Source organism: Prionailurus bengalensis, chromosome F2 (genome assembly GCF_016509475.1).
Source record: "Prionailurus bengalensis isolate Pbe53 chromosome F2, Fcat_Pben_1.1_paternal_pri, whole genome shotgun sequence".
Taxonomy (NCBI): Eukaryota; Metazoa; Chordata; class Mammalia; order Carnivora; family Felidae; genus Prionailurus; species Prionailurus bengalensis.
In genome coordinates this window covers 68,060,699-68,077,202 of record NC_057353.1, presented here as the reverse complement: position 1 = coordinate 68,077,202, position 16,504 = coordinate 68,060,699, and the positions used below count along the sequence as shown (strand labels likewise).

Below are 16,504 nucleotides of genomic sequence, written 5' to 3'. Positions count from 1 at the left end.
GGGTTCCTTATGCTCCGTCAAGGATGACGCTGGTCTTCACCGGGGAGCCAGTCCAGTCCTGTGGAATGTTGTCATCCTTCCAGTCAAAACTTGTCGTCTTTGTGTTGCCTCCTTGCCGTCCCTTTGCGGCGTGGCGTGTTCCACCTGTTCTTCCTCTTCCTCGTTCACAGGTGGGGCAGATGCAGATTCTGAGACAGCAGATTGCCAACGAGTTAAATTATTCTTGTCGGTTTGACTCCAAACATCTGGCAGCTGCTCTGGAGAATCTCAATAAGTAAGTGCCATCCGTGGGCCCGGATTGTTCGTTATCGGTTAGCACCCCAGTTTCTTCAGTACGTACTCTTTTACGTTCTTTTGGGGTAAGGAGGCTGTCTGCACCTATGGCCTTCCCTCCCAGGGAAGACAGAATCGAACCCGTCTTTGTAAGCCTCCTCCCTCAGTCTTGTCTCTTGGTCTCAGTCTCTTTCTCTCTCTCTCTCTCTCTCTCCCACTCTCTCTCTTACTCACTATTGATGGATTTCATTTATTCAGCCAACGTTTACTGATCACTTAGTATACATCAGACCTTGTGCTAAATTCTTGCACAGTTTGAGAAAGCAGTTATTACCAAATGCACAGCTGGATCTCCACAGGACTAGGTCACTGATCATCCGGAGGGCAATTAGAAGTGTGTTAGTTACCAGCAGTGGCCGTGGGCACACATCCCGGAGTGCAGTCACATCCTCCACCTCACCAGCAACCTGCTCTCATTTCCAGCCTCTACTTAAAAATAAACATCTGGGGGAGCCTGGATGGCTCAGTTGAGTCGGTTGAGCATCTGACTTGATTTCGGCTCAGGTCATGATCCCAGAGTTGTGGGATAGAGCCCTATGTCAGTCTCTGCGCTAAGCGTGGAGCCTTCTTGGGATTCTATCTTGGGCTCCCTCTGCCCCTCTCCCCCACTCATGCGTGTGTGCTCTCCATAAAATTAAAACAAACTTTTTTTTAATAATAAATAAATAACTCAGTGCTTTTGACAAAGCAGGTATTGAAAACAGTTCAGTCAGTTCAGAAAAATTGGAACAGCGAGGGTCACCTGGGAGGCTCAGTCAGTTGAGTGGGCCAACTTCAGCTTAGGTCGTGATCTCACAGTTTGTGGGTTCGAGCCCCACATCGTGCTTGCCGCCATCAGCCTGTCAGCACGGAGCCTGCTTCAGATCTTCTGCCCTCCTCTCTCTGCCCCTCCCCTGCTCACGCTCTGTCAAACATTAAAGAATAAGAAACAAAATCCTTTCTAATCAAAAAAGTTGGAACAGTAAAAGCATTTGATTTGGGTTAACTCCAAAAGAGAAAACAATCCTAGGTCAAATTTTCCACTTATAACCAGTCACAGGTACAGAAATTGAGAACTGGAAGGCTCAAGCCTTCGTTTTACAGATCAGAAAACTGAGGCCCCGAAAGATGACGTCATAGCCCGTACTGACTGCTACGTGAATTGCGTTCATCGCTGACATTTATCCCTGCTTCGTGTTGTTTTGTGTCTCTCCTCTAGGGCTCTCCTAGCAGACATCGAAGCCCACTATCAAGACCCTTCACTTCCTTACCCCAAAGAAGACAACACACTCTTGTATGAGATCACAGCCTACCTGGAGGCAGCCGGCATCCACAACCCACTGAATAAGGTCAACGATGAAAATAAGGAACAGAGTGGTGGGAGGCGCATGGTACCGAGGGGGACTCGGCCCGGTCACTTGGTCACTTGGTCACTTGCTAAAATATTGGGAGAACCTGGGTGCCAATCCCGGAACCTCCCTTCTCTTAAGCCCTCACTCTCCCTGAGTTTCAATCTCCCACGAGTAACGGGAGAATCACACCTTCCCTGCCTGATAGGGGCCGTGGGAATCGAGAGACACGGTGTTTGCCACAGTTTCTTGAAAAGTGAGAAGTACTCTGTCTGTGGGAGATCAGTTTTAGGTTTGTCCGGGGTTGGGGATTTGAATTGCTGCTAAATGATGGCATTGATCCTTGATGCCCAAACACGCTTCCCTCCGTGGCTGATAGTAATCACAGCCATCATCTGGGGGCCACGGACGCTTTTTTGTACTTCTAGTTTCCAGAAACCTCTGAGAGCCGAAAGTCTTTTCACAAGCTGGTGCCAGATCTCATTTGGTGGCAAAACTTGTCCCGAACTAACATGAGGCTGTTTATGCTTCTGTGAATATTCGTGTTTTGATGCAGAAATACCGATGACTTCGGTGGTAAGGTGTTACCTACACCCCTTATTACTTCTCTAAAATCTGTAAAATCTGTATGATCCCCCCGGGCTTGGATGAAAGATCACGAGCCTGAGTAGCAGCTGACCTTTTTTTTTTGAGCGCTCACCACGTGCCAAGCACTGCGAACCCCGACCGTGGGTGATGTCACTCCATCTCAGCAGCTCCCCGAAACGTGCCGTGGTTGGCTGAGGAACTTGAGGCCGAGAGGCTGATGACCTCACCGGGGCTCCACTGTAGCAGAGCCAGCCAGTTGGAGCAGAGCTGGGGCTGCTGGCCAGAGTGCCACGCCGCCTCCCAGGGCGGTGAGGGAAGCAGGGAGACAGCGGGATCTGCCCTGACCGTACCGGCTGCACAAGACCTGGTGGGGGGCGGGGGGGCGGAGACTGCTCTGTGACATTGCACAAGGGAAAGCGAATGACACAGGAGACATTTGCTTGCTTTCTACTTACTTAATACCACTCGCTGGCTGGGTGGATCTTCTTTCCTTCTTTCCTCCTGCCCAACCCTTTCCCTCCCTCCCCCCTCCCTCCCTCTGCCCTTCCCTACAGCTCTCAGTTGAATTTGTGCATTTTGCTTTCATCACACTTTCCCCTCTCCGGTTGTTTCTTTTTTTTCTTCTTCTTCTTTATTTTCATTTTATTTTTTTAATTTTAACTTGTTTTATTTATTTTTTTTTTTTTAATTTACATCCAAATTAGTTAGCATCTAGTGCAACAATGATTTCAGGAGTAGATTCCTTAGCGCCCCTCACCCATTTAGCCCATCCCCCCTCTCCCGTGGTTCAAGACGTTAAGAGGATTCCCGGGGAAAGTAACTGCTATTCTCTAGGCAAAATTGTTCCCTTCCCAGAAGGGCTGATTTTTATATAGGGATTTATGTTTGCAGGGGTCAGTGGCGTTAAATGACTCTGAAGGCGGCAAATTAACGGAACCCTCCTAGTTTTAGGTAGTCTGCAGAGCAAATTGAAATAACGTGGAAGCTTCCCGTTTGAAAATGTGCTCTGCGGTATCGCGCACGGTGAAGAGACCATCAATTTTGCTTCCCTTTCTCTTTCCAGATATACATAACAACCAAGCGCCTACCCTATTTTCCAATTGTCAACTTCCTATTTTTGATCGCGCAGTTGCCAAAACTTCAGTACAACAAGAACCTAGGTACCGTATGACATTTTTTGCCATAAGTAACAGTAACAGTGGATTCATACCTAACCAAACAGCTCTTCGTACAGAGAATGCTGCGTCACCTACGAGCCCTTTCCTTAATTCGATGCGTGTTTGTTTTTATTTTTTAATTTTTTTTCAATGTTTAGTTTTGAGGGGGGAGAGAGAGACAAGAGTGTGAGCAGGGGAGGGGCAGAGAGAGAGGGAGACACAGAATCCGAAGCAGGCTCCAGGTTCTGAGCTGTCAGCACAGAGCCCGATGCGGGGCTCGAACCCACAAGCTGTGAGATCGTGACCTGATCAGTCGGACACTTAACCGACTGAGCCACCCAGGCGCCCCTTCATTGTGTGTTTATAAAGTGCATGTCTTTGGGCCTGTGAAATATGATGCTCCTTCGTGATGTGGACAGTGGATTTGCCTTTTTTTTTTTTAAGTTTGTTTATTTTAAAGTTTATTTATTTTGAGAGAGACGGAGACAGAGCATGAGTTGGGGAGGGGCAGAGAGAGAGGGAGACAGAGAATCCCAAGCAGGCTCCACTGTCAGCATGGGCCCGACACGGGGCTCCAACCCACAAAGCCATGAGATCATGACCTGAGCTGAAAGCAAGAGGCGGATGCTTAACGGACTGAGCCACCCAGGCGCCCCTAAGTTTATTTATTTATTTTCAGAGAGAGTGAGGAAGGGACAGAGAGAATCCCAAGCAGGCTCCGCACTGTCAGTGCAGAGCCAGATGTGGGGTTCGAACTCACAAACCATGAGATCATGACCTGAGCCGAAATCAAGAGTCAGACACTTAATTGACTGATCCACCCGGGTCCCCCTACAGTGGATTTACCACGAACTAAGTACGGTCCGCCTTTAATTTCCAAACATTATCCAACCTGTAAAATGTGTGGGATCTTTGCTTCTCTCCTGTCCTTAATGTTGAGGCAGCTGATCATGGTGTGAGAGAAACTTGGTTAATGTTTCCTTCTCACAACAAGTGTCCTGAGCCTCCCGTGTGTATCGGGAGCTGCGGTATGAAAAGTAACGATACGGTGAAGGAGAGAAGACCGACACCAGAATATCGAAACTTTAAGACGTGTATATGATGCCATGTGAAAATACTCGGTACGAGCAACAGCTACCAGGACCTTCCAGTGTGTGTGTCCTGTCCAGCAACATAGCCCGAATTTGTTTGCCATTGGGCACTTTACCTTGAGTATTTTTTATCATCTCTTACTTTTCTAATAGATTCCCAGGTACTTCCTCTGCCTCCAGACTTTGTATCAAAGTGGAGCTTTGTACAGTCTGCTATAGAGTTCAATTTACTTTAGAAATATTTTAAGAGCTTTTCTATAAATGTAACTCTATTATTTTTCAACCAGAAGTTCTGAAATGAATTTCTTGCTTGAAGTATTTCTCTTCCTAATTCATAAGCCCTTTTAGGATAAAGATGTGGAGTCTCTTTAGGATTTTTACTCTCTGATTCGAAAATACTCCTTGATCCCAGGCACAGCTCCCGTAACAGTACCTGTCCCTGGCACAGACTTGCAGAGCACGGTGGCCCCATAAACACTGCTGCAAGAATGAGGAACAGCCATGTGTCCGGTTTCTGGTTCTCCCACTGCTCACTTCCCAGGGCTCACCTTGTGACTTTGGCCAAGTTACTTAACCTCTCAGGGCCAACCAGAAAGAGTACCTGGCCCGGAGCAAGTGCTCCACTGATGCTAACCCCTTTTCTGTATATCGGTCAAAATCAGGGTAAAGAACCACCCCAAGGTGGATTTAAGAGTTCATCTCAAGACTCCGAGCCACGTTCTCCTTCTGTGGTCCCTGTTACAACTAAACAAGGATATATGATACTTCTGGGGCACCTGGGTGACTCAGTCGGTTGAGCATCTGACTTTGGCTCAGGTCACCATCTTACGGTTCGTGAGTTTGAGCCCTGCCTCCCGCGCCCCGCCCCCCTCCCCCCGCTGCCTCTCTCTCTCTGCCCCTCCCCTGCTCATTCTCTCTCTCAAAATAAAGAAAAACTTAAAAAAAAAAAAGAATATATGATCCCTTATAGTGATGGATTGTCAGTGCATAAAGATAATCTTGTTTTTATTAAAGAGTGTTTGTTCGCTGGTCTCATTCTTAGGTGGTATTTCTTCCATTGTACAGCTGCTTATAGGAAGTATTCCCTTGAATTCCCAGATCTCTCAACAAAACAAAACAAATGAAACCTTTAGTGTCCTGGAGATGTATCTCTATCTGACTGCAGTTATTTTCGTGAATTAAACTGACGTGTTAATCGGGGGACCAAAATAATGAAAAAGAGGACTAGGAAGGAACATCCGGGTGTTTGGGCCGCAAGAAAACATTTATTGCACCTTGCGAGTGTTGCTCTCGAGACGGATCTAAGAAACCCCTGCCTACCTTGGTCTGTCCTTTAAGGAAGCGTCTCCACGGTGCCGCATGCAGAGCGGAAGTTCCTTTTGTGAAGCATCGTGGTCGCTGTGTGCCTGGAAAGGGTTAATTCTCCATGTTCTGACTGCCGTTATTGTCTCGTATGGTAGATCCTTGAGCAAATTCAGAGTTGCCAAGGCCCAGGTTAGGGAAGTCAGGATAACTTGTTTTGGCATCTCTGGGTTAAGTAAGAGAGTTTCCGGTCTTCACAAGAGCCCAGAGATGGGATCTGAAGGTCTGGCCAGTTTAACGCCTTTCTCCAAAGCGCTGGGCCATTTCACACCCCACCAGCGTTTGGCAACGTAAGTCCTCTTACTTTTAACTGATCTGTTGGGTGTGTATGGTATCTTGTGGTTTTTAATTTGCCTTCCCCTAATGACTAACGATGCTGCGTGCTTTTTGGCCATTCTTCATATCTCTCTTTGTTAAGCGTTAAAGTCTTTTGCCTGTTTTTAAATTAGGTTGATTGCTTTTTTATCACTAGGTTGTAGGAGTTATTTATATTTATGGATACTCTTTTTTTTTTTTTAATCTAAATGGTACCCACTACTCACATGGCTCCATTTCTTTTTCTTTTTCTTTTTTAATGTTTATTTTTGAGAGAGAGAGAGGGAGAGAGAGAGAGAATCCAAAGCAGGCTCTGCATGCATGCAGGGCTCCATCCCATGAACCGTGAGATCATGACCTGAGCCAAAGTCAGATGCTTAAGTGACTGAACCCCCCTGGCGAACCCCACCTATTTATTTTCTTACTGGTGACTTTAATGAGCAGAAATTTTTAATACTAATAATGTCCAGTTTATCCACTTGTCCTTTATAATCGTCCTTTTCTGTGTCCGGTCTAAGAAATCTTTGACTAACCCTAAGGTTACGAAGATATTCTCCTATGGTTTTTTTCTAGAAGCTTTGTGGTTTTAGCCCTTACATTGAGGTTTGTGGTCCATTTAAAATTACTTTCTGTGTACAATGTGAGGATATCCAGTGTCAGCACCATTTATTGAAAAGATTTCTTGTTCTCCATTGAATTGTTTGGATATGTGTGGAAATCCAATTGTTCATATTAGGGCGGGACTGTTTCTGGATTTTCTATTCTGTTCCATTGATCTATTTATCCTCATGCCCGTACTGCCTTGATTACTATAACTTTATAAGAAGTCTTGAAATCAGGCCATGTAAGTCTTCCAACTTTGTTCTTTTTCAACATTGTGTTTCTTTCCCCTCAAAGACCCTAAGCTCTAGCTCCTGTTCCCCAGGCAGCCATCCGGGCAGAAGGCCAAGGCCTCCAGATTTGGGCAGAAGTCCTTAGTGAAAAAGCCAGTTTTGGCACTCACCCATTCCACGAATTTCCTTCTTCCACCGTCCAGGCTTCTGCAGATTCTTTAATCACATAACGTTCCACGTTGTGTTTAAAGATACGTCTTAGAAATGTTATCTGGGATTCAGACTGTTTTCATTTAAGAGACTGGCTCAGCGTGGATAACATGCCATGCTGCCATGAACAGAAGTTGCTTATAGCTAATTTTTACTTTCTCGTTTCCCTTTAAAGATACAGATCTTTAAACTTGTCTGCAACGGCGTGTGTTAATTGTATTATCCAAAAGAGACAGTGACGATGGTTATAAAAATCAGTAACCATTTGACTCTGTTGGATCAGACCACCGGAAGCCCCCAGCAATCCCAGGCCGAATCCAAACAGTAGTCCAGAGTTGTTGTTCCCCAGATACTCATCTGCCAGTGCAGGCGCGGCCCCCAAACATGTTGACATTCACAAGCATTCATGCTGAATGAACGTCGCCAAAGGCAAGCCCTTGGCTTTGGCGGCATAATTTGTGATTTGTCGCTCCTTTTGCAGGAATGGTCTGCCGGAAGCCTGCGGACCCCGTGGACTGGCCGCCGCTCGTCCTGGGATTGCTCACCCTGCTGAAGCAGTTTCATTCCCGGTACACCGAGCAGTTCCTGGCGTTGATCGGCCAGTTTATCCGCTCCACAGTGGAGCAGTGCACAAGGTACCGAAAGCCGGTCTGGAAAGAACAGAATCAATGTTACAGAATGGGCTATAAACCTTGCGTGCGAAGTTCCTCCTGTTGTCTCTCTCGTAGAGATGGGACTTGCTGTCACCCTGCTGTGTAAAGCAAATCAGGGCCCACCTTGTTCGTAGCAACTAAACACAACCCATCCGTAGTCACCCTGCTGGGGGAGCCCCCTCGGTGCGCTCCACAGTGATTTTACAAGGACGAGTCACGACCAGGATTCGCGACCCCCGCGGGGAAGAGAGTGCAGGCCTGTTCCTCTGCTGTCCTGGGTGCTGTGCTCAGAGCTCAGGGAGCCCGGCCCTCTGGCCGGGCCCCTGGCATAGGATGGCCCCACAGCCTTCAGCGGGAGTCAGGGAGCACGTCCGTGTCAGCCTGGGCACGGCCTGGGTTCCTGGTGTATGAGGAAACAGAAGTCACATCAAAGCTCCTATGGGATACAAGGCTCGTAAACCCTTTCTTCTTCCCGTCCCCCGAAAATGTGGCTTCTCTGGGATAGAAAAAAACAGTTATTTGCAGGAGATGCTGGGTCCTGAGCCTCCTCTGTTACCCTGAAGGGTCAGGCCAGCTGACTAAATTTCTCTGGCATGTTGCACATCCAACGTCTGGAAGAGTACCGCCTGGTCACTTGGGTCAGTGTAACTTAAAGACTAATGGGAATGACCTTACAGGTCCTCACAGTACACCCCTGACTGGACATGATTTCAGAGGCCGTTTAGTTTACCTCAGCCAGGATGTGAATCAGCGCTCAGATGCCGCTGGCAGGAACCATCCAGATCTGCTCGGACACCCCCCCTGGGTGAGGTACTCATCACCTCCCAAGGCCACACAGCCCTGGTCACTGGAAAGTGGCTGACTGTGATGAACGGAAAATTCCATCCTGTCTCTCGGAGATTTCGCTCTCTGGGCCTCCCTCCACGCTCTGAAATTAGAAGAAATGCCGTCTCCTTCCTTTGTGAATGTCAGCGGTTGCCTTAGGTCTTTTCCTTTAGGTAAGCTGACTTCCACCTGTTCCTGTGCACCACGCCGTGGCCACTCGCCGCATCCGTGACCTCTTCTGGGGGTTCCAGTTGGTAATCCCACCACTTAATATGTGGTTTCCCAACCCCACACCGGGATTCCAAAAACAGCTGACCCCTTAAAGCAGAGGGGTCATAAGCTCCTTCATTCCGGGTCCCGTGTGGAGTGCAGTGCGGCTAGAATTGCAGGACCGGGTTCTTGACCTCTTGCAACCTTCTCAACCCCTGACCTCTTTTCCCCGAGAGCATCAGTCGGGCTAATTCTGCCCCATCTTGGTTAGCGGACCCAACGACAGACGGACGCTGGGTGTCTTTCTAGGACGTATGCTGAGACTTGCTTCCAACAGCCGACTTTTTAACAATTAAAAAACAGAAGGTAGCTCAGAAGGATGGGGAAGTCTCAGAAATGGAATTGCAGCAATCGCAAAACGAGGTCGGTGGCAAAGGGCGGCAGTGAGCACCCAAAAACCTAGTGCATCTGGCTCCGGGCCGTGAAGAGGAAGCCAGGGCTGCAGTCAGCTTGGTCCAAGGCGATTGGGAAGTGACCTCCACACGGGCCACCCCAACCCCAGTCCCCCATCTGTCAGGAGCTGGCAAATCCTTCCTGATTCTTCCTCACCAGTGACTACAAAGCGTGGCTGTAGCACAGCCTGTTACCGGTGACCCTGACAGAGGTCACCAGGAGACGGGCATCAGGCCGCGGCTCGCTTTCTGGTTTGTTCAAGTGCAGTGCCATCAGGAGCGTGGGATGCACGGAGGCCCTCCCTTTCCCTCGCCGCCCTGGTCCTGCACTGAAAGATCGAGAGCAGCGGCAGCTTTTTTCCAGGTGTAACCGCTCTTCAACCTGCTTTTCCAAAGCAAAACATCGTCAGGGAAACTAATCGGTAATCCAGTTCCATGAAATCCTTCATTAATCAGAAGATGCCATTCTGTACGTAAATTAGAAATCGTTTTAAGAGCTGGAGATTCCTTCCGCTGTAAAGAAAGGGTGTAGGCTCCGTGAGAAGCCTGCCACGTCCTCTGCTGCATACGCAGCTCTGGAAGGGTTCGGGCAGCGTGGCGGTCGTGTGAGTGAACGAGTAGGATCCGTATGGGAAGTTACTGGACGCTGTACTGGACCCCTTCGAATGTACAGTAGGGGGCAGGTGCCGTCCCAGATGCTGAGGAGAGAAGGCTAAAGACAGGACCCAGGCCCTCGAGGACACCGACATACAAACAACTGAAAACCTCCGAGACTTGGGGGAGAATGCTAAGGATGCTCAAAGCGTACGAAAAGGCCATCTGCCCAGAGGAGTGAGGGAGGCCTTTCAAAGGAGGAAGAACCTAAGCTGGAACTGGCAAGATGCCTAGAAATTTACTTGTAAAGTAGGCGTGCAGAGCAAATGGAGCCTCAGAGACCGGGGGCTGGGGAAGCACGGCGTGTTCAGGGACCTGCCAGTTCTTGAATCACGAAGTGCAGGGTGGTGAGCAGTGAGTCTAGACGGACAGCGGGGGCCGTGTGGTGGAGGCCCACGTAAGCCATTCAGCGCAGACTGCATCCTCTGGGTTATGTTCTGAGAACACAGCCACAGGATAATGATATGAATCGAGAGGATGGTCTAGAGATTTTCTCCTTTGACTTTAGTGGTCTGTCGTTTCTCTAGTCTCAGTATTTTGACTGAGGGTCCACCACGTGCAAAGCGGTGCATTGATCCAGACTGTTCTCTGTTGCAGCCAGAAGATACCTGAAATGCCTGCGGACGTCGTGGGTGCCCTCCTGTTTCTGGAGGATTATGTTCGGTACACAAAGCTACCTAGGAGGGTAAGCAGTAGACAAAGGACGATATTAAAGCCCTTTTTGTAAAAAGGTGCCATTAAGAGTGGCCCTGGAGGGGCGCCCGGGTGGCTCAGTCGGTTAGGCGTCCAACTTCGGCCCAGGTCATGATCTCACAGTTCATGGGTTGGTGCCCCACGTTGGGCTCAGTGCTGACAGCTCGGAGCCTGGAGCCTGCTTCGGATTCTGTGTCTCGCTCTCTCTCTGCCCCTCCCCTGCTCATGCTCTGTCTCTCTCTCTCTCTCTCTCTCTCTCTCTCAAAAATAAAATAAACATTAAAAAAATTTTTTTAATTAAAAAACAGAGCGGCCCTGGACTCACCAGGGGTACAGTCCAGGAGCTCATCCCAGTGGATGCTCTGAGCCCCCCAGGCCCCCTTCTGCCCGCAGCTGTGAGCGCCCCTCCTTTCACCGCGCTTGGTGCTTCACAAGCCCGACTCTCACCGCACCTACCCCCCTCCTCCCTCCCTGCCACGCCCCGCTCCCAAGCAGCTCGCCCAGCCCTGCTTCTGGTTCCAGACGAATAGATGGGCAGTCCGGGAGGGAATCCTGGAGGCAATAATCGTGTGGGTGGTTTCTCCCCCGCTTCCCACGGCAAGTTCAGTTCAGCTCACACCACAACTAACATCATATTTACCCAGGGTTTCCAAAAGTGGCTTCATTTTTTACTCCCCAAGATAGTCCTTCCTGTTCCTTTCTCACTAATGATTTCACTTTGGTAAGTTTCAGCTCAAAGTGCAGAGCTTTGTACTAAAATACAAAAGACGTTTGATAGATTCTGAAAAGCCATTCTGGTTTTTTTTTAATTAGCACGTTACTTTTTCATAACAACAGCCAAAGACGATGTTTTAAAAATTAACTGGCGACATCTTACGCTATAGTGAAACGCTAGCGGCATCCCCCCTAAAGTCGGCGCCGTAACAGTGATCCAGCAGTACCGACTCTCACCGCGGCCTTGGCCGTACAGGTTCAAGGCAATAAACCAAGTGACAATTAAAAAATGCACAAAGGAAGACAAATTTGTATTGTTCACAGAGGATGTAATTGTCTTCCTTGAATACCCACTGGAATCATGTGGAAAACTGTTCCAATTTAAGACTACAGAAAAGCTGATTAGAGAACGTACAGGGCAAATGCACGAATAACTAACGCAAACACATGGTGTGAAAAAGATCCCATTCACAGAATTAAGGAAATAGCGTAGCCAGGAGTAGTAACCTCTACAGGAGGGGCGCCTGGGGGGCTCAGTCGGTTAAGCACCAACCTCTTCAGTTCAGCTCAGGTCATGATCTCGTGGTTCATAGGATCGTTTGGGCTCTGTGCTGACAGCGCGGAGCCTGCTTGGGATTCTCTCTCCATCTCTCTGCCCCTCTCCCACTCATGAGCTCACTGTCTCGCAAACTTTAAAAAAAAAAGCTAAAACGCTGCAAGAAACACGGTTTAGAAAAAATAAGTTATTTTTGATATTTTAATAACAGTTTAGAACAAAGTATAAAAATTCAGAGTCCATCATTCTGAATAAGGAAACTCAAATAGTAGTTTTTATTTGTTTATAGGTTTATTGCAGCTATGAGCAAAATCCCAGATAATTTTTGTAACATTGGGGAGGGGGATTTTTAAAAATTTTATAGAACTCAGACCAAAAGTAGATTGTTTTTAAAGAAGACATTTAAAACATACCAAATACTTAAAACTATTGTAAAACTACAAAGATCATAATAGTGTGGCAGTGGTATGAAACTCAGTAGATGAATCAATAGGTCAGAATATGTAGCTTCCTTGGGGCACCTGGGCGGCTCAGTCAGTTAAGCGCCCGACTTTGGCTCAGGTCATGACCTCACGGTTTGTGAGTTCGAGCCCCGTGTTGGGCTCTGTGCTGACAGCCCAGGGCCTGGAACCTGCTTGGGATTCTGTGTCTCCTTCTCTCTCTGCCCCTCCCCCACTCACAGTCTGTCTCTTTCTCTCTCTCTCTCTCTCAAAAATAAACATACATTAAAAAAAAAATTTAAACAAAAAAAAGAATATGTAGCCTCCTTACATACAGTTGCATGTAAGGGAATGTAGCATCATAAATTAGGGGAGTAAGGAAATAGTTTAGTCAATAGTGCTAGCACCGTTAGTTCATTATGTGATAGTCAAAAAATAGCCACTTAGTGTCCTCACATCTTTCTTATATCCATACGGCTAGTATGGAAAATAGAACCAGCAAACACAAAAATTTTATACAACTATGTATGAGCTCTCAGAACTTTCTATATAAACACCAAAGGAAGAAACCATAAAGGAAAAGATTCAGAGATTTGATCTCATGAATGCTGAATGTAATGAAACAATTCTGCCAAGTGTCTCTTAATTAAAAAAAAAAAAAAGAAACGGGGAAAATATCAACAGAGGCCCAGTTTTCTTGATGTGTGGCATGTTCTTTTACATCAGTGAGAAAAAGATAACCAATCCAATAGGAGGGGGAATAAAAGACAAGGGATATTAATAGGCAGTTTTCAGGAAAAGAAATACAAATGGCCAATAAACATTTGTAAAAATGTTCAACCTTAATTCAGGTGTCACACATCACAATAACAGTAAAACTTACCGTTTCCACCCATCATATTGATAAAAAGTAAAATGTTGGGCCCCCGCTGCGTGGAAATCTTTAGAGAAATAGGACTTCTTAACTTCCCAGTACTGTTGATGGCAATGTAAATTGTTTATTCTATGGGAGTGCCATTTGGCTTAATTCAAAAATAACTCGTAATATTCTCACCTGGTCCATGCAGTTCAACTGCTTGGAATGTATCTGCTGGGTATATGTGCAAAAGTTCACCAAGATGCGTGTGCAGGGATGTTCATTACAGAAGATCTAGCAGAGGCAGGGGCACCTGGGTGGCTCAGTTAGTTGAGCGTCCTGACTCTTGATTTCAGCTCAGGTTCATGATCTCACAGTTCGTGGGATCGAGCCCTACATCAGCGCAGAGCCTGCTTAGGATTCTCTCTCCCACAAAATAAATGAATAAACAACAACAACAAAAGATTTAGCAGAGGCAAAGGACACAAGGTTATGTGATCCTAATTTTGAGTATGTGTTATGTGTAAATTGGAGGGATTCGTACAAAATAATTACCAGTTTGAGTTTTCTCTTTAAGGGTTTAAGATCAAAGATTATTTATTTCCATTTTACGCTTCTCTGCATTTGCTAACTTTCCTCTGAGTAGCAGATGATCCCTTTATAATCAGGAAAAAAATTAAACGCTGCTTTTAAAAAATAACCAATTTTGGAGCACATGGGTGGGTGGCCCAGCCAGTTGAGCATCTGCGTCTCGATTTTGGTTCAGATCGTGATGTCCTGGTTTGGGAGTTCAAGCCCACGTTGGGCTTTGCGCTGACAGTGCAGACCCTGCTTGGGATTCTCTTCCTGTCTCGCTCTCTGCCCCTCTCCACCTCATGCTCTCTCAAAATAAACTTACAAAAAAAAAAAAAATTCTTTCTCTCTCCCTGTGCCCCTCTCCCCTGCTCATGCTCTTGCCGTCTATAAAAATAAAAAAATTTCCAGTTTCTAGCAGTTGGAGATCACCTAGCCCTACCTCCCACCCATTCACCCTACCCACCCCTCCTTGGGCTTCCCCCAAGAACAGTTCAGGACTGCGTGCTGAGGCCCTTCCCCCCCGCCCCCGACCTGTCCCTTGGGACACGCTGTTCTTCCCAGGTGGGTGGGTCATAGATCAGTTGTGAGGTAACCTGAGATCACCTGTCAGCACTTCCCAGAGGCGTGCGCATTCCTAGCACCTCAAGTGCCTCGGGGAGCCGGGGAGCCTGAGAGCTGAGCCAGGCCGAGGAGCTCACACCTGGGGCGTTTGGAGGCGGGAGCACCGCGTTTGGTGGCGGGAGCACCGTAGGACGTTCCCTCAGATGCCAGCAGGGCCGAGGAGCTAGGCACCAGTGTGAGGAAGGACAGCAACGCGAGGCAGGGTTTCAGGGAGTGCTCCTCCCCTGTGAGTCCACTTGCCTGAGACCCACCTTGCTGCCAAGGGTGTTTTTGTTTTCCTTGCATGTGGAAAACTGTGACCTTGTTCTGAACCAGAACACTAGGGAAAAAGTAACTCTTCTGTTTACTCTTTTTAGGTTGCTGAAGCACACGTGCCTAATTTCATCTTTGATGAATTCAGAACAGTCCTGTAACTTGACATCTGCGTCTTCAGTCGAAGGCTTGTCCTTCAGTCTTCCCATGACTAAAATGAATTTAGAAATGAAGAAACTCAGCTGCTCGTAGAACTGCATCGCTCCCCTTAACTGTGGGAAACGTCAGGTATTAAGATGTATCTCACGGCACTCGTTCATATAATTAATATTGTTTAAATCATGGTATTATATGCAATTTGTATCATGTAGGAGCAGAATACATTTTTGTACCGCCTCTTATAAATGCCGAATGTAATTGTTACATATAAATCCATTTAGTTTTATGTTCTAAAGAACTATTTGTGCAATTCGGGATTTTCAGTAAAATAGTAATTGCCAGTACCTGAAGGGGTCCTTCTGCCTATGATTCCGAAACTGTGTATTCATCGTTTAAAAAAACAACAAAAAAACCTCTGGAAGGTAAGCGAGGAATCCGGTAGGTCCCATGGATACCCCCACAACAGGCTGGCAGCCACAGGTGATGGCCAGACCGGGACCAGAGACCACATGCTCCACGGACTATGTACTGTGGAAGTTTCTTGGTGTCTGAGGTTCACTGTTCTCTTCCAGCCATAGAACCCCGGCGGGGGGGTGGGGGGGGGGGGAGGGGGCAGTTCCCAGCATGCCTTCTGGGTGTCTCTCCAACGTCAGCTGCTCCTTCCGTCCCCACCCCAGCAGCCCCGCCTAGTCAAGGCCCAGCACAGAATTTTTAAAGTCAACGGTCACCCAGCGTGCCTGGGTGGCTCAGTCAGTTGAGCGTCCGACTTTGGCTCAGGTCATGATCTTGCCATTTGTGAGTTCGAGCCCCGTGTCAGGCTCTGTGCTGACAGCTCGGAGCCTGGAGCCTGCTTCAGATTCTGTCTCCCTCTGTCTCCACCCCTTCCCCGCTCACAGTCTCTCTCTCGCTCAAGCAAAAGAAACATTAAAAAAAAAATTGTTCTTCCAGCAAATTGTTGCCCAATACATAAGGAGTTTGGAAGTGCCCCCCCGTGGGAGGCTGGCATGGCACACGAGAACTCAGTCCGTGGCCATCCAGCAGCATCTCAAAAATACCTTGCGGTTTTCCATCTGTAATCAGGTAACATTAACTGCATGAAGTGAGATCGTTAGTTCTCTGTGAAAATGGCCCCCAAAGAAAGCCAGCTGCTAAAAAGGCCAGACTAAGAACGTGAGATTTAAACCAGAAAATGGAAGTGTGGAATACCCTAGAGGGACTTTGACAAAACCAAGTGAATGAGTCTACCACACGTGCTAAAATGAGGCAAATGAGGTATGCAAGCAACACCACCTGTGATGTGGCAAATGTCCTCGATGGAGAGAAAAAGTGAGAAAGAGAAGTTTTTGTTATAAAAGCCTTTTTTAGGGGCACCTGGGGTGGTTCAGTCAGTTAAGCGTCTGACTTTGGCTCAGGTCATGATCTCACGGTTCGTGGGTTCGAGCCCCGCATCGGGCTCTGTGCTGGCAGTGCAGAGCCTGCTTGGGATCCTCTGTGCCCCTCCCCTGCTCATCCTCTCTCTAAACATTAAAAAAAAATGTAATAAACGCTTTTTAAGTCCTTTTAGCCCTTATCATTATCATCTGAAGTAGTTACTTACTATTCCAAGTCACGTTTTACTGCTCTTTG

At 47.5% G+C, this 16,504-nt stretch overlaps 1 protein-coding gene across 2 annotated transcripts in view; it reads left to right on the top strand.

The window, feature by feature from the left end:
* WASHC5 (WASH complex subunit 5) overlaps positions 1 to 15,222 on the top strand; it is a 64,863-nt gene extending 49,641 nt beyond the window's left edge. For both annotated transcript variants that reach the window (XM_043601742.1, XM_043601743.1), the window contains 6 exons: positions 171 to 274; positions 1,532 to 1,661; positions 3,313 to 3,409; positions 7,699 to 7,852; positions 10,609 to 10,696; positions 14,824 to 15,222. In XM_043601742.1, coding sequence (XP_043457677.1) covers positions 171 to 274; positions 1,532 to 1,661; positions 3,313 to 3,409; positions 7,699 to 7,852; positions 10,609 to 10,696; positions 14,824 to 14,880 — 630 coding nt within the window. In that variant the 3' untranslated portion in view covers positions 14,881 to 15,222. The remainder of the gene's footprint in view (positions 1 to 170; positions 275 to 1,531; positions 1,662 to 3,312; positions 3,410 to 7,698; positions 7,853 to 10,608; positions 10,697 to 14,823) is intronic.
* The last annotated feature ends 1,282 nt before the right edge of the window (positions 15,223 to 16,504 follow it).